General features: G+C 42.6%; 1 protein-coding gene across 1 annotated transcript in view; it reads right to left on the minus strand.

Annotated features, from left to right (window-relative positions):
• The window catches only part of colgalt1a (collagen beta(1-O)galactosyltransferase 1a), a 30,694-nt gene extending 12,023 nt beyond the window's left edge, over positions 1 to 18,671 (minus strand). Inside the window, exons 1-6 of the mRNA XM_084329515.1 lie at positions 18,357 to 18,671; positions 5,902 to 6,012; positions 3,495 to 3,612; positions 2,341 to 2,475; positions 1,082 to 1,286; positions 39 to 158 (exon numbers count right to left, since the gene is read on the minus strand). Coding sequence (XP_084185641.1) covers positions 39 to 158; positions 1,082 to 1,286; positions 2,341 to 2,475; positions 3,495 to 3,612; positions 5,902 to 6,012; positions 18,357 to 18,574 — 907 coding nt within the window. The 5' untranslated portion in view covers positions 18,575 to 18,671. The remainder of the gene's footprint in view (positions 1 to 38; positions 159 to 1,081; positions 1,287 to 2,340; positions 2,476 to 3,494; positions 3,613 to 5,901; positions 6,013 to 18,356) is intronic.
• Between the last annotated feature and the right edge of the window lie 356 nt (positions 18,672 to 19,027).

Below are 19,027 nucleotides of genomic sequence, written 5' to 3' on the forward strand. Positions count from 1 at the left end.
AGGCAGACGGTAAAGGCTCTTGAACCCGCGCCGCTCACCGTTCACCTCCAGCAGCGAGTGCAGGAAGTTGTCCTCCTCGTCCTTCAGGGTGTTGTGGGACCGCAGAGGCACCGGGAAGGAGCCGTACGTCTCCTTGTTACACACAAACATCTGCACGTCTGTGGAACAAGGAAAATACAGTTAACTAAAACTATTCTGAATATTCACACTCTGTTTGAAGGCTTGGTGCTGAAATGGCTGCCATCAATCAAAACATTGTACTGCATAATGTCAATACACACTATAAACGTGTAGTATAAATTGAAAAGGGACAACTAGTCTGCTAGTTGTATACCCAGTTTAATCACCTGGACATTGTATATTACATTTAGGCGTTTAGCTGACGCTTTTAGCCAGAGCAACTTACAGATTGTGAACAACAAGTCAGCAGGAAGGGTACATCTCTGGCAGCTAAGGGTCAGTGGCGTTGTTGGTCAAATAGTGTCGAACTATTTGAAGTATAGTAGCATAGTAGTAGACATACTAGCATGATAAGTAGTAGTATAAGTATAGTAGCATAGTGGTATAGACATACTAGCATAACGCTGCTGTCGGGACAAAACCTCATAACTCCAAAAACCCAACTTTTCAGCAGATGAAAAAAACAAACACAGATTTGAGGGTGAATAGAGTTAGGAGGTTTAGACAGATGATCGGTTTAATGCTTTTCCATTGTTTAAACTTTGTAAAACCCACACACACATATGGAGGATGATCTACGGAGTTGATTTATATAATAAAAAATAAATAAAAAAAGTGGAGTTATGAGGTTGTCCCGACAGCAGCGATAAGTAGTATTATAAGTATAGTACTTTTTTTTTTTACGAGTATAGTTTTCTTTTTATTTCAGATATTGCACTTTATATTATATTATAGTCTGCAATATTGCACTACTGTTGCACTTTACTGTTACATTTGCACTCTGGTTGGATGCCAAACTTATTTGCGTTGTACTGTACTTGTGCTTAACTGTAATAATTGTATCTAATCTAATCTCATATTGACAACAACACACACAGAATCCAGTGCCTCGTCCAAATACCTGCCATCCGGGCGGAGAAGGCGAACACGATGATGTCATCGAAGGCCCAGCTGTAGTCGGGGTGCGGCGGGTGGAAAGCCAGCTGCCTGGACGCCTCCTTCCGCAGGTCGATGAGGAAGGTGGAGTGGACCATGGGCACCGCGAAGCAGCCCTGCCGCTGCTGCTTCCTGACCGGGATGTAGGCCGGCGTGCGCTTGTAGTAGCCCTGGCAGAGACGGCACGGTGTGTTACGGTTCAGCAAGGGCTCTAAAGCGATCCAGTCCACCATTACCAAGCCAATCCACCATTACCAAGCCAATCCACCATCACCAAGCCAATCCACCATTACCAATCCAATATTACCAATCCAATCCACCATTACCAATCCAATCCACCATTACCAATCCAATCCACTATTACCAATCCAATCCACTATTACCAATCCAATATTACCAATCCAATCCACCATTACCAATCCAATATTACCAATGCAATCCAATATTACCAATCCAATCCACTATTACCAATCCAATCCACTATTACCAATCCAATATTACCAATCCAATCCACCATTACCAATCCAATATTACCAATCCAATCCACCATTACCAATCAACCATTACCAATTCAATCCACTATTAACAAACAAATCCACTACCAATCCAATTCACTATTAGCAATCCACCATTACCAATCCAATCCACTATTACCAATCCAATCCACTATTACCAAACCAATCCACCATTAGCCATCCAGTCCATCATTACCAATCCAATCCAATACTACATCATTATTGGAATGGGATTTTGGAACCTATGGAACCCGTTCTAGTGACTGGCTGGTCCTTAAGGTCCCCCCGAGTTAGCTGGGAACAGGGTCAATCTTAATGTCGCTACGATGCCCATCTTGCTCATGGAATGAACTCCAACAGTCCTTAAGGCTTGAGATTCTCTACTCTGTTGCAGAGTTTAAAACATTGATCTCCAACCTTTGTCAATCCAAGTTGTACGTGTTTTAGTTGATTTGTTATCCTTGCCTCATCTTGTCGTCTCTGTGTTATGATTTTATATGCTGTGTAATTCTATACGCTTTTCTTTTTGCTTATTTATGCATGTACACTCGACGTGACTGTAAACGAGGGAAACCTCAGTTGCCTTTCGAGTTTAATTAAAGGTTTGAAATGAAATGAAATGCAAAAAAAAAAAACAGCTTGTCAAGTTTCCTTTCCAACCCACTTCACATTACGCACACAACAAAACACAACAAACACAGATCAGTACCTGGGAAGTCATCCCACACCAGAAGTTGGAATAGGCGGCGCGAGAGTCCAGCATCGGCGCGACGATGGTCTTGTTCTCGGCGATGAGCCTCCACAGCACGTCGGGGTTGGTGAGGAGGTTGTCACAGTCCACCACCTATAGGAGGGCAGGGCACACGAGAGGCGCGTCACGTGACGAGAGGAATCGTTACAGACGTTATGAATCCACTTAGCCCGTGTTGTATATACACTCAAAACTCTTCATACTTGTTCATCCTTCACCGTTCATCCTTTTTGCACATTACTGCGCACAGCCCTGTTAAATATTCCATCCCACTGTATTGTTGTTCTAGTTAGTGTATATAGTCGACTCAGCCTATTTTATAATTATATTGTACTTCTATTTTCGTTTATATTCCATTTTATTCTACCTTTTATTTTATTCTATCGTAATAGTCGGTCTGTTAATGTCACACCAAAAACAACCAAATCTAAATCCTTGTATGTGTAAACTACTTGGCAATAAAGACCTTTCTGATTCTGATTTGGCTGTGTGGATATGAGATAAAACATACAGTAATAGATAGAATGTAATCTTTCTGATTCTGATTCAGAACATGGAAGAGAAGTCACGCAGGTTCCCAACGGGACAAGAAGTGTGAACTTGAGTGGATTTCATGGTGTTTTTCCATCTTGATCTGTAATCGCCCATGGGGGCAATTATTTGTTGTGATTTCGGGCTATACAAATACATTTGATTTGATTTGATTTGAGACTAAAGTGTTGTCTCTTCACACGCGAGGAGGCTGCCAGCGCTGCAGAGGACAGTAGACTATAGAGAACCATCTCAGCCCTGAACGCACTTCACCCCAAAATTACAGCCTATCGAGCCGAGACACTGTGGGTTCGCACTGCGGGGCGACAGACAAACCTCTGCGCTTTATACCAAGATTTATGACGCAGGCTTTTTCAGCAGCACGGGGGGGGGAACAGAGCCAAACAAACTGGATTAATCCGGCCTTGACCAGACTGGGGGGGGGGGGGGGGGACGGTGAAACATAATTGGGTCAGTTTGTTTCTCACACCCTCCTGCTGCTTGTTTCATTTTGTTTTGTTTTGTTTTGTTTCCCCTTTCTTAGTCTCTTGTAGGGCGGAGATCACGGACAGGACACGCACCATGAAGTAGTCGGCCCACATCTCGCGGGCGGAGTCGAGCGCCGCCTGCCGCAGCTTCATCACGTGGGCGTAGCGCAGGTTGGACCACTGCTTGGGGCCCTCCTCGTCCGGGTACTGTCTGCGAGAGGTTATAGAGTACAGTCACATGTGCTGTCATCATCATACAGCACCAAGTACAGTACAACGAAAAGAGGTTTGGCATCCAACCAGAGTGCAAATGTAGCAGGAAAGTGCAACAGTGAGGTGATTAAACTGGGTATAACATAAATGAGTACTACTGAGTAATAGTAGTGCTAATCAGATGTATGTACATGGTTCAGTTTCAAAATGTTCAGTTTCAGTTCAATTCAGTTATTCTTTTTAATAGAATGGATCATTAAAATCCAAGGGTATTGCACATAAATAGGCACTTCAGTTCAAGTTCAGATATTCCTTCAGAACGTTGATCGGCTCGGCCGACCGACAATAAAGCAAAATGACACCATTCACCACCATTGGCCTATCAATTGGTTTTAATAAACAAACAGAAACAGTAGCATGTGCATCTTTTAAATCAATTAGGCTGCCTCTAAATATAAAAAGGAATTAAATAAGAATAGTTTGCTTCAATTAAAAAAAAAAAAAAAAAAAAAAAAATCATATAAAAAGAAATTGGAAATCGAATGTGGAGACTGTTATTCGACTATTCGAAAATTCGAATATTCTAACTCATCCCTAATGTATATATATATTATATACACATGGTAAGAATAAATATATATATACGGTATATACAGAATTATTGTACATGCTATCATACAGAGTTATAATGCAGGTGTATAAGTAGGTATATAGGAGGATTATATGCAGGTATATTGAGACAGATATGGATATATATATGCGTAAAAATTTATATATAAATGTATATATGGTATATATATACAGCATTATTGTACATGCTATCATACAGAGTTATATGCAGGTGTATAAGTAGGTATATAGGAGGATTATATGCAGGTATATTCACAGATATATATATATATATACATGTACAAATAAATATATAAATGTATATATATAAATAAAAACAAAACGTTAGGAACTTGTTACATTCACCCACACAAGGGCTGAGGACCCACACCCCCGCCCCCCCCCCTCTCTCACACACACACCCCCAGCTCTCTCTCTCTTGCCCCTTCCTCATCTCTCACCCCCCCTCTCCCTCTCCCTCTCACACACACACACTTTGAGTCAGAAACAAACATAGTATCAATGAGAGTATCAATAATACACCTGAGTGAAGTCTAGTAAAAACAAAAATATTCTGTTAAAAAAAAGTGTGGCGTTAACGCGTTAACACTTTCAGTGCCGTTCGCGTAGATTTACGGTTCTGTCATCCGATCGTTGAGTGCCGGAAACGTAGATCTACGTTTCTGTCACGGAATTTCTTTTATTATCTATATCCATTCATAATTCAGCGGGGCACCTTGTGCATACTGTTCCGAGTGTGTCTGAGCTGGCAGACGGTATTATACCGCCCTCTAACGCCTTCGGCCAGTAATGCAACCGGTTAGAAATGGGTTCGTTTATTTTCTATACCGAGCTGCGGCGTGGGGGCGGGTCCTAAACACTCCGGCAAAATACACGCTTGTAGGGATGGCTTGGACAACTGACCCCGCCTGCCCGTTGAAGAGCAATGCCCAATAACGTCGGAGGGACGATCGCTGTGGATAACTGGAATGGCGATGACATTATTGGATTATTTTTTTTCATTACTTCAGAGACCAGGTAAGGACACTATATATGAAGGCTTGCGTTGATCTGATATTTATTTCTACTGCGATTGAAGCTATATGTGTTTATGTGTCTGGCTGTCCTGACGTTGGGATGCAGGAGGGGGGGGGGGGGGGGGGGCGCGCCGGTCTAAACCACATTGCATGCGTGCACCACAAAGGATAATAGTGATGATCTAGCGTTGATTTCAGGAAGATCCGATAATCAGGCGAAAAATGACAACGTGTTTATTGAATTACACAAAAACGCTGTTTTCGTGTCTTTTCCCTGGAATTGCTCAGAAGCGGCCGGACTACTATGTTCATATTCAAAACGGAAATGTACGGATGAAAAAAGAATCCGTTTTTTTGCACGTTGACCAGAAGTAGCTCAATGAGACTCGAGGGTGTTATTAGACCCATAGCGATACTATAAAATATAGGTTTTACTTCTAGAAACTACAACTACGTTTACATGGGTTTAATGGGCGGCACGGAAGTGGTCACTTCCCGGGAAGGGGCGTGGCACTCAATGTGTTAATAACACAGCCTTAAAAGAAATATATATATATATATATATATATGTAATGTATAATACTAATGTATACAGAGAACATCCACTTGATGAACACCAGAGACACTGGAAGGTTACGGACCTGGGTTCCTCCTGCGGCCTCCACTCCACGTAGTGGTAGAGCGTCTGCACCTTCACCAGCCAGTCGCGCAGCATGACCGTGGTGTTGTCCTCGTTGTGGTCCGTCGCTACCCTGTCGGGAAACAGACCACTTCAGTGACCCCCACATTCTGTACCGCGCATCCAGATATTCACCACACAAACACCTATTATAATGGATGACATGAATACCACACTTGATCATGATACAATAATGCTGTATATATATCCACATCCGTCTGTACATACCTAGCACTATTACTCCGTAGTACAAATTTATATATTTTATAGCCAGTTTAATCACCTGCACCTGTTGTACTTTACTGTTACATTTGCACTCTGGTTGGATGCCAAACTTCTTTGTTGTACTGTACTTGTGCTGTATGATGATGACAATACATTTTAATCAAATCGAATGGGGAGTCGCCACGCCACTGGGAAATCGTATGCATAATTTGCTTACTGTATAAGGACAATACATTTGAATCGAATCTAATAATTTTATTTTTTTTATTAACATCAAATTTGGTGTCAGTACAACTTATTGGTAAAATAGAAGTATTACTAACACAGTATGGTCTAGTTTAATGTCTTCATATTTTAGAACATTTACTATCAAGTTACATTTGCACTCTGGTTGGACGCCAAACATCTTTTCGTGGTACTGTACTCAATTTTTTATTTTTTTATCTACTTTTTCTCCCATTTAAATTTTTTTTCTCCCATCCCAATTTCGTATTGTTTAATTCTACCCTCCCCTGTCTCGAACGTTGTTTGGCCATGCCTCCTACAAGCCAGCTGCAATGTGGACTAAGCCTTACATCACGTGTCCCCTCCGGTACTCAAGGAAGCAGCAGTCGGATCTTTTCACCTGCACAGCGCGATCTCTCAGCGTCGGGGGTCTGCGTTTGGAGGGCACGCCGCCCCCGTCGCTTCCTGATTCTGCTGCGCAGGCGCACCAACCGACCTGTAGGAGTCGCTGTCCACAACGTCCGATCCCCACCCATCAGCTTCCCACCCCCTAACACTGCCAATTGTATTAGTATGAACGACCAGCCAAGATGATAGCAATGCGGAGAGCTGGGCTCGAACCCTAGCGTCTGCCGCATTGGTGGTGAGCGCCTTGCCCACTGCACCACCTAGCCGCCACTTGTGCTAAATTCTAATATCTAATATAACACACTAGCCTGGTTCGAGGACGGGACAGTGGTGAAAGATTACACCGTGACTCGGATAACAATAGCCCAGCGCTCCCGTTCTGTACACTCATTGTCTCCAGGTGTGGGAAGTGGGAACCGACAGAGGTCTTGAACACCAACAACACAATACCAACATACTGGATATCCAGGTTACAAAATGTCAAGTTCAAGTTTCAAGTTTCAAGTTTGTTTATTAGTTGTCACAATAAATGTACACAATGTACTTTTTACAACGGTGAAATGCTTGGTTCTGTAAGCTTTCTAAAAGCTATACCGAGTATTAAAATGCAAACAAGAACATCAGAGAACAGAGACAGACAGACGACAACAAAGCAGGCTAGCCAACGCCGCCAGACCATGTGTGTGTGTGTGTGATATACGTCGTGCATGCGAACGTGACAGCTCTCACATTAGATTTTTTATTGCAGAGGTTTCTAAGTGGAGCCACATGTTAGGCCCTGTGTCATTCCATCGACCCATCTGTCAGCGAGGGGAAGAGGGGGATCCTGTTACAACATGACAGGCCCTCGAGCCGTCCTCCCCTCAGCCGCTCAGAGTCGGATTACTGGTTACCCCCTTTAACTCATTCTGCGCCAATGACGAAGAAAGTCGGGTTAACTCGCCATGCGATGAGCGTCAATCACGAGAAATCTCTGGTTTTAATCGTTAATTCTTTTATTAGCTATATCCATTAATTTGTCATCCGTCCAGCCTGATGTTATCATTGGGAATGGGTCTGAGCTCGCAAAGGGCAAATACCGCCGCCTACTCCTTCCAGCCGGTATTGCACTCCATTTGAAACGATGTAGTTTGTTTTCTGGGCCGAGCTGAGCCGTGCGGGCGGGGGTTTAAATACTCCGGCAGGACGAGCGTTTACAACGATACATCTACGAGGCTGCCCCCCCCCCCCCCCCCGCCCTCCTTCATATGCAATGCCGGACAACGTGGGACGGACCTCCGCGACCAGTATTTGGAATGGCGATCAGATAATTGGATAATTTCTTTTGCATTACATCAGAGACAAGGTAAGGACACTATATATCCAATCTTGCCTTGATCTGATATTTTTTTTCTTCCGCGATCGAAGCCGTCTGTGTGGACTGTGTTGTGCCGTTTACCGTTGGTGGCAGGGGGGGGGTGGGGGGGGGGGAGCGCCGCGCTCCAGGGCCAATTTCATTCTTGCATGAGGAAGGATAATAACGATAATCCAGCGTTGATTTCAGGAAGATTCGATAACCAGGCGAAAAATGACAACGTGATAACTGGATTTCACTAAAGGGCTATTATCGCGTCTTTTCCTGGGATTACCAAGAATCACCCAAACTATACTCATATTCAAAACGGTATAAAACGGAAATGTACGGATGAAAAAACAATCTGTTTTTTGCATGTTGACCAGAAGCAACTCACTGACAATCGACGGTGTTATTAGATCCATAGCTATAATATAAAATATATTTTAAGCACTCGCAAGTTTCGCAGTCTCCCCATTGACTTACAGCGATGGCTTTCTACCCAGAAGGTAGACAGCGACCCCTGGCGCTGAACGAGTTAAGGGTACCAACTAGGGTTGGGTACTGTTCACATTTGAACCAGTACCGGTACCTGGGAATCTATACCGGTACCTTTTTCGGTACTTTACTCTTTCTGTAATAACATTTTTATTTCAGTTGTAAAACTAAACTAAAGTCTAAACTTCTCAATTTCAACATTGTTATCACTCCACACAAACTAAAACCCCTCCCTCCCGAGGTCTGCGGTGGTCTGTGTCCATTATGAAATGGCAATTGCACGTCATTGGAATTCTGATTATTTTCTAACTGGGCGGGTCTTAGGTACAGGACCAAATTACATCGGTACTGCTGGGTACCTATTTGCGCTTGATCGATCTGTGCCGAATTTTGGTACCTCTATATGTTTAGTATAAGAGTGGAATGGACTAGACAAGAGAGAGCCTTTTCCACAAACGTTGGTTTAACGTTTGGGTGCAAAACCCTTGTTGTCGGCTCCTATTTAACACATTCAGCGCCAATCATGAGTATACTCGTTATTGGCCGACAAGCGTTGAGCACCAATAACGAGTAAACTTACGAGTTTTTAGATCCTTTGATATTTTTCCTCTGATCCCCGTTCTAAATCATCATCCGGATTATTCTAGCCATCCCTGGCTCATTTGTATAGATTGGAATTGCAATGCCGATCGAATATCACCAGGTGGCAGTATCGTCTGTGTCTGAACTGGAATTGCATTGGCGTGGATATACGTTTAACTTTTTTTTTTTTTGGTAAGGGCTCCTCCTCCTGCTTAAACAGAGATTCACATTGATCGCCTCGAAATTTCGTTGCCTAAGCGTATTTACCATTGAAACGTGTATAGACATATACACTGGTAATCGCGATGGTGATGCGATCACTTGGAATTATTCCTTTTGGAATACCTTCTGGCTAAGGTAAGGTATATTCTATGTCTATTTTACCGAACCTGAAATGTGTTTTTCTAACGATCACAGTTTTGTGTTTTACCGGATGTAAAAACATGCTCAGCAAACACGATCAGTTTTGAGTTAAAACGACCCCCGCCCCCCCCCAATGATGATTTTGTGGTAGTATTTGGGGTTTCGGGGATCAACCAGAACAATTCGGGCTTATTGCACATAACACGTCGGTTATGGAAAAAAACTGTATTATCTTGGAAATGTGCGATGTTTAGCGTGTAATGAACTACAAACTACAGTGTGTAGAAACAAACTATTTTTTCCATGTTGGACTACAAGTACTGTCTGTCAAATGAGCCACACCATTGTCTCCACAGCTATAAGCTATAATACAGAACACACACACAGCTCTGCAAACATTGCGAAACACCGCGGAAATTACCATTTTAAGCTGGCCTTCTAGCGGCAGAGATGGGGATTAAGCGTGGTGCTGAAAGTGTTCCGAGTAGCCATTCAGATGCCATTTTGACAGACATTTCTCCAACAGATCATCAACCGACAAACGGCATCGTGTGCGCACAGGGGTCGGCTACAATTTGAGTGGTTGTTTGTTCTACCAGTTGAAAGTATCGTCCGGGACTTCGGCTTCATGTGAAAGCGGGAAGTGGGGAGCCAAAACGGTGTTCTGAACAGCATTGTGGGCGGAGCTCCCGCTTTGCTTACATTACGGCAGAAGGTTTGACCTTCCGAACAGTAGCTGGCTCTCAGACGGTGGCATGCAGCCAGGCCAGGTTCTCTCCCTGCTGATGTCACACCCGTCTGTGAGAACACCGCAGTTTCCCGCTAAGCAATGTCTTCCCTCACTCCTGCCGTCCAGCCGTGCTGATCAAACGCTGGATTACACCCAGCTTCACTGCCTCTGGGTTTAGTTTTTCATCTGTGTTATCGTATTGTGTGCCCCCCCCCCCCCCCCTAAAATTATGCATGACTACATTTTGTCGTCCAATTTTATGATCAAAATGTGGGTCCATTAAATCGATTAATTGGTTGGTTTGGTCTTTTTGACCAAGACTTTGTTAGTTTTTTTTTAAGCTTTTTAAATGGTGCATTTATATAGCAGTGTTTATCCAAAGTGCTTTACAATTTGTTCCTCACATTCCGATGGCAGAGGCGAAAGTTGCCAACCTGCTCATCGGGAGCAATTAGGGGTTAAGTGTCTTGCTCAAGGACACTTCGACACACTGCCCGGGAGGAGTGGGAATCGAACCGGGAACCTGCGGATTACCAGACGACTGGTCTACCTCCTGAGCCACTGTCACTGTTTCCTAAAGAATGATAAGCACATATCTGGTAAGCACTACATTTACAAATCACATGACTAATAATTAGTCTGCTAAGATCGTCTTTTCTCAAGGACAGCCCTAATAAAAACCAAGCACTAAGTCAGATTTCCCAAATTTTGTTATAAAAATAATTTGAGGGGACGCCCCAGTTATTTGCCGAATGTCTTCCCCCCCACTCTGTCTCCCATTCCTCCTCTGTCTCTCTCTACTGGACTGCCCAGTAGCAATAAAGTGATAAAACGCCAAAAAAAAAATCTTTAAAAAAAAATTATAATAATTTGAGAATGTCAATTGAAGTTACATTTCCAGTCTGGTACTGTATCCAGTGATGCGTTGCTCATGGGACGGGGTTGCACAACGCTTTGCACTCCGTGCAACCAAAGTTTTGTGAGCAGAAGCGCGTGCATGCACACGCACGGATGTGCACGCGCGTGCACACAGGAATGCGCTGCACTCGACTGATGCGCCAACTCGCAGTACCCACCTGGCTACTTTGCATATCAATAGCGCCGGTCGTCAGGTGTTACATTCCATTCGTAGAGACAATTAGGCACTGTCTTTAGTCTGTCCTAATGCGAGGGAACATTTATGCACATGCGCGGGAGCGCGCGCATACACGTGGCGTCATTAGCGTGGGTGCAACCAGTGTTGATATGAGCAACGCAACACTGACTGTATCGCACTTTCAATTTACTGTCCATCTAAAATGATGAACATAAATGTGATTCTCCACATCTACGCATTACATCACAATATAAATATTGGGAAAAAAGTCCTTCCGAGTAAACCATCTGGTCCAGATATAGTTCAAACACCATCAGTTTTCAGGCCACACGAGAAAGCAGTTTTACGAGCAACACTAACAACTGCAAATTTACATTTAGTCATTTAGCTGAAACGCTTTTATCCAAAGCGACCGACAGTCGACAAGTCTGCAGGAAGGGTACAACTCTTTCAACCGAGTAACAATGTTTATCAAACAGTGTTGAAACGTGGGTGCTGCCGTGTTGAGTGCATAGCAGTAGAGACATATTAGTATAGTAGGTAGTAATATAGACAAGGAAGATCATTTAGTGGAAGAGTGCATGATAGTGCAAATTTTCAAATATACAGATGAAGGCCAGGGGGAGGGGGTTGGATACAGTTTGAGTGATGGTTTGTTCTACCAATTGAAAGTATCGTCTGGGACTTTGGCTTCATGTGAGGGAAGTGGCGCGAAAATGTAAGGAGCCGAAACTGCGTTCTGAACAGCTTTGTGGGCGGAGCTCCCGTTTGATTACATTAAACTGCGTTCTGAACAGCATTGTGGGCGGAGCTCCCGTTTGATTACATTAAACTGTTCTGAACAGCATTGTGGGCGGAGCTCCCGTTTGATTACATTAAACTGCATTCTGAACAGCATTGTGGGCGGAGCTCCCGTTTGAATACATTAAACTGCGTTCTGAACAGCATTGTGGGCGGAGCTCCTGTTTGATTACATTAAACTGCGTTCTGAACAGCATTGTGGGCGGAGCTCCCATTTGATTACATTAAACTGCGTTCTGAACAGCATTGTGGGCGGAGCTCCCGTTTGATTACATTACGGCTGAAGGCTTGACCTCCCTAACCAGAGACTTAGCTAAACACTTGGGGCCTTCCTCCCCAGACCCTCCGACAGCTGTGGGGCCTTGAGGAGTCTTGAGACGTCTGATGTTATGGTCTGCTGACATACTCCTGAGGCTGAAAACAGGCTTTAATATATGGACACCGTTGAGAAGTGTTTGCATTTTTGCCAGATGCTACTTTCAGGCGTTTACAAAACTTGTCCAAACTAAAATGTCCTCACCTGATACAATGTTTATTATTAGTTATTTTTAACAAGAATATATTCTGCATTTGTTTGAAGTGGGAAAGGAGTCGTCTGATTTATGTGCATTTGAGCTACAAAGTCGGAACAATTTGGATGATCTTCATTCTTGCATGAACTACAACTCACAAAGACCGTTTACATTATAGCCAATATACTTACAAAAGTACAAAAACAGCTAATAACGACATTAACGTTCATACAATGTGGGTGACCATGTTGAAGTGATGACGCTCAGATGACGCTGAGGCTTGAACTGGGGGGCTGAGAGATTATACTCAGAGTTGACACACTGTTTTAGTTCAGAGTTACAATCGAATGCAGCAAAATTAACAAATGAGGCTGCTGTTCACCACTTTACACTTAGACTCTATAGAGCATGAAACTAAATCATACGACTACACTCAGTAGTACTCATTTATATATTTGATACCCAGTTTAATCACCTGTACATTGTATATTACTTACTATTGCACTTTACTGTTACATTTGCACTCTGGTTGGATGACAAACTTCTTTTTGTGGTACTGTATGATGACAATACATTTTTATCGAATGGAATCTAAACACTCGTCCTACAGTGACCTTCAACATGCCACAGCCTAGGACAGGACAATAATATCATTATTATGCATCATATATCTTCCATCTGTGTTCATTTTCCATTTTAATTGTTGTAATCTTGAATCTTACTATTGTGTTGCCTAAAATAATACTAAATAACAAACATCTGGTCAAGATTTCCCACAAAGCGATTCATGAAATATTTGAGGTTATTTAAAAATGCCAGTGCATTTTCACTTCCCTTTACAATGCAGTCCAATATATGATGAACATCGATTGAATTATATAATATGGTTAGCATTATGAATATGATTTTCCATACCCAAGCAGATTTGAAAAAGTAAGTCCTTCTGAAATGCAATACTGTGATACCCCCTCCCCAAGTCCTACTGCGGTGGCTTCAGTGAGCTGGTGAGTGAAGAGAACATCCCCCTTCCTGTCAGGCATTCAGGCTAATTGTCCTTCTCTGACAGAGAGACGCAACAAACACTGGTATTTGTTCATTTTTAAGGCCCTCACTGGTAAGCAACCTCCTTATACTACATCCTTATTGGAATGGAATTTTGGAACCTATGGAACCCGTTCTAGTGACTGGCTGGTCCTTAAGGTCCTTAAGGTCCCCCGACTTTGCTGGGAACAGGGTAAATCTGCATTTTGCTATGATGCCCCTCTAGCTCATGGAATGAACTCCAACCGTCCTTAATGCTTGAGATTATCTTCTCTGTCGCAGAGTTTATGACCTTGATCTCCAACCTTTGTCAATAAAGTTCTATGTGTTTTAATTGATTCGTTATCCTTGCCCTTTGCCTCGTCTTCTTGTATGTACACTCGGCATGAGGTAAATAAAGGTTTGAAGGATGTAGCATACAGGCTACAAGACAGAGCTGTTGTTTGGTTGTCAATCATAAACCCCTCCCCTCGGAGTCCCCCACTGGGAATAGACCTTTAGCCCACCATGGTAGACAAGTGTTTATGTAACCTGAAATATAGGCTACCTCCCACTGCTGTCCGTGACTGCCTTCATGAGATCATGGTAAAGAGGCTTTTGAGAATAAGGATGGGAGTGGACGCAGTCCTGTTTACCATGTCTGATTATAACTCACAATTACTAGGTTCCATACATTTAGCTGACGCTTTTATCCAAAGCGACTTACAAGTTCTGTACGACAAGTCATCAGGAAGGGTACAAATCTATCAGCTGAGTAACAATGATCATCAAAGTGTTGAGTGCTACAGTGTAGGTTAGTATATTAGGACATGTGCATGACAATAAGGTTAGTTAGTTGGTTTTTTTTTTTTTCTTTACATCCTATAGGTCAGAGTAAACTCAGGGAAGGAAGCTTTCATGCATCTGCCATACTAAAAACTAAAACCATACTAACCTTCTTTTACTAGTATGCTGCACTCCCGTCTCCGATACTTCAGAATCTACCTTGCCTATATTACTGCCTCACTGAGCACAGTAACAATATAAATCCCTGAACATTTCACTGTACATTTTTAACTGTATATTTTAGAATGTATATACATATTTTAGAATGTATATCTCTGACTGTACTCTTATCTGAATGTTCATTGTGAGCGATCTGTGGTGCCGAATTTCCCTCGGGATCAATAAAGTACTTCTATTCTATTCTATTCTACTAGCTAAAATGCTATTATGTCTATACGACTATGCACTCAAGACTAACACCCAAGTTCGACACTGTTCGACGAACAATCTTACTGACCCTTAGCTGCCAGAGTTGTATCCTTCCTGCTGACTTGTTGTACAGAACTAGTAAGTCGCTTTGGATAAATGTAAAATGTGTAGCTGGTGGATTTGTTCATAGAAAGAGTCTGGTTGTTAATTGTTTTATTGCAGCTTTGCTCCTCAGAAAATATCCCTTTCTTCTCAAACTTTAAACAAACATTTACAATATCTCATCTGACCCGGGTTGATATACTGTCAACTCCAGGTAACCCGTCATCCAATAGCCTGCTACCAGTTGAATCAATGGGATACTGCTTCTTAGTGCCAGAGGATGCTTTTGGGGAAAGTGGCCCGTGTCCTCCTGAGGGCCTGTGTGCCCTCTGTGCCCTCTGTGACCCGTGTGCCCTGCCCACCACTGTGCTGTGTAATAACTACCCCAACAGTATTTCAAATCATAATACAGTCCCCCTGACTTTTCAATTCACTGCTCTGGTAACACAAAGTGGCAGATAATCCAAACCAGTAATCTTGAGAGATGGGGTGAGAATTGGTGGATTAGATTAGATTAAAAATGTATTGTCATTTGTCTCCCGTTTCTTGTCTCTCTGTCCGTCTCTTATGTCTGCATGATGGTGCAGCATTGTAGGCCTATTGGATTGGGTTACTTACTAATACCTTTAGCAGACTGTCATAGCTGTAACTTCTCAAGTTAACACGTTTGTTTCAATGTTTTTTTCAGATTACAGTATTTGTGGAGGATTAGATTAGATTCTAATTTATTGTCATCATACAGCACAACCTAAATAAGTTTGGCATCCAACCACAGTGCAAATATAACAGAAAAGTGTAACAGTAATATATACATGTATAGGTGTACAGGTGATTAAACTGGGTATAACATATATAAATTAGTACTACCGAGTATGAGTAATAGTGCTAATCAGATGTACAGTATGTACAGAGTTGTAGTATTAATATGTACAGTGATACAGGTAGAAGACACTATGGTAGTAAGTCATACTGGCCAGAAGCGTAACTAGTAACCACTAGTAGGCTAACTAGTAACCAGCCTAACCACTGTTATTGATGGACGAGTGTCTTGATCATGTCTTAAGAGAACCAGATGGATAAGATACAGATAAGTTAGGATATTCCTTTACTGAAATAAAATTTGATCAGAAAATAAATAGAAAAAACAAACGGTGTAAAAAATATAATTAACCGATTATAAAAATATGAGGAGAATAAGCAGTGTAAACAATATAATCAACTCTGAATATAAAAATAAACAGTGTAAACAAAAGGTACACATGAGGGTCTACTCTGTATGCCCCATCAGTTATATTATATGTTATAATAAATATAGGCAATAAATCATTTGAATCTAAACATAATACTATGAGTAAGAGTAACAGTAAACAGTATACACACAAAGTGCTGTATACACAAGGTACCCCAACCGGCAGTGGTGGAAAATAACTAAATAGTTGTACTCAATTACTGTACTTGAGCTACTTGTACTTTACGTGAGTATTTTTTATTTTAGGGACCTTTATAGTTTTACTCTACTACATTTATCTGAACCCATTAGGTACTAGTTAGTTACTGTACTTTGGAAAGGGATTTTGCATAGAAAACATGGCAGAAATGTATGAAGATTATATACTTTCACATTTGAAGCCTGTCAACATCAAGAGGACGTTCCCCCTCAAATGTATATACTCTCTTTTTAGACTCCTTTTGTACACATAAACAGTACTGTATATTTGTAGATCTGGTATGTCATAAATGTCTAGATGGAACAGTACCGTCTATGATTGTCATATATGTTATGGTAAATTGAAAATGGGGGACCCTGATGTAAACAAGACGAAAGTCTTTCTCTGGTCTGCATTCCCTTAACAATTGCGTGTATTGAGCTGTACTGTATTGTACTCATTCTGCAATCTGTTAATAAAATGTTCAATCAATCAATAATGGATCAAGGTTTGAACGCTCCCAAGCACTGGAATACACAAACGTCATGTAGAATGTGTACTTTTACTTTAGATACTTAAAGTACATTCGATAGAAAATACTTCTCTACTTTAGAATTTCAATGGCGGACTTTTCCTTTTACCAGTGTACTCGTTTATCTGGGTATTTCTACTTTTACTTAAGTAAAAGGAACTGTACTTCTTCCACCGCTGCCAACCTGCCACTTAGATAAACTAAGTTGTGCGTTGTAGTAGTCGTGCAGGTTTTGGTGGATGAATGAATGAAAACTTTATTTAACAGATTGCAGAATGGGTACAATACAGTACGGCTCAATACACACAATTGTTAAGGGGATGCAGACCAGAGAAAGACGTTTGTCTTGTTTACATCAGGGTCCACCAGTTTCAATTCATAGTGACATTTATGACATACACTACATATATGACATCATGACATTTATGGCATAGGGACATACATGTATTTAGTACTGTTACATTTGTGACATATACGATATGCAAATATACAGTACTGTTGTTACCCATAGATCCTGACAGAGTATAATATACATATGATGTGGAGGGGACTGTACATTAGGAGGGGGTGGGTGGGAGAGAAGTATACATACGGTGGGGGGAGAATATACATGGTTTAAAAGTCGAGAGACATTCCGAATGTCCTACTAGTATAGCAGACTGCTAGGGAGTCCGGCAAGGAAATGTTATTAGTCATGGTTCCCTCTCCGGCATGCCTGCAGAGATCCCCCTCCCTCTCCTCCAACTCCAAGCCTGCAGAGATCCCCCTCCCTCTCCTCCAACTCCAAGCCTGCAGAGATCCCCCTCCCTCTCCTCCAAGCCTGCAGAGATCCCCCTCCCTCTCCTCCACGTAAGCAATAATAGATGATGATGGCAACCGTGGTCTCAGACCTGATGACCACAGCTGCTCACCACTGTCCATGATAAACCCATAAACCCTAAAATAGGTAAAACACCGATTTGCAATGCTACCCATCCCCAATGTTAATCGACGCTTTCTGCTCGACCAAATGTGACATGTCGGTATTTTAACGTAATCCCTCCTCATACAGTAATGTACACAGAGTTGAAATACTTGAGCTGCATACCATCATGTCTCTCACTCAAGAGAGTCCACCCCCAACACACAACATAATGCAATTACCAATCGTGGCTATTAAACGAAGAGCTAGTTCAGTATTCTCGAAACTATATTTAGCCATGTTATCACTTTTGGATATGGACTTAAAAAAAAAAAAAAAAAGGTAAAAGTTAGTCGGCTAACTTATTAACCGTTGGCGAAAGAAGGAAGTTGCAACAGCGATGCGGGTTCTTCATACACTCATAATCATAATATCATAATAACGTACCAGACCGCGATGCGGTCCTTGGGGTAGTCGAGCCTCTCGATGGCCCCCAGCACGTAGGGCAGGGAGTGCTCGGCGTTCCTGCAGACCAGCGCCATGAGGAGCCGCGGGGCGAGCAGCGGAGACTCCGGGCTCCAGCGCTCCTCCGGGAAATACCCGCAGACCTGCCCGGGCAGCAGGGCCACCAGGGCGGCGCAGCAGAGGGAGAGCAAGCGGTGCATCGCGGAGGAGTGTGGTGGTGGATTAGGTTTAGGGAAGTGCTGGGGTGGGTGTGGGGGGGGGGGTGAAATGTCAGAAAAGCTGAGCTGACACAGGAAGGTCTTGTTGGTGGAGGAGTACGTGGATCACCCGAGAGGGAGGAATGCTCCTCTGCTGCTCCCGTCGATGCTGCGACGCGGCCGAGCTGGGCTTTTAAAGGGGAGGGGATGTTCCACTCCAGACGTTAAAGGGGACGGACCCCATGCTGTACATGAACCCGACAGGAATCATGATAATTTATTATTTATTATATATATATTTCTTAGCTTGAACCCTTTCACTGCCACTACAGAAGGTTAACCCTTTACTATCACACTACACAGACGGTTAACCTTCTGTAGTGTGGTAGTGAAAGGTTAACCTTCTGTAGTGTGGTAGTGAAAGGGTTAACCTTCTGTGGTGTGCTAGTGAAAGGG

This window comes from Notolepis coatsorum (assembly GCF_963971535.1).
Source record: "Notolepis coatsorum genome assembly, chromosome: 14".
Taxonomy (NCBI): Eukaryota; Metazoa; Chordata; class Actinopteri; order Aulopiformes; family Paralepididae; genus Notolepis; species Notolepis coatsorum.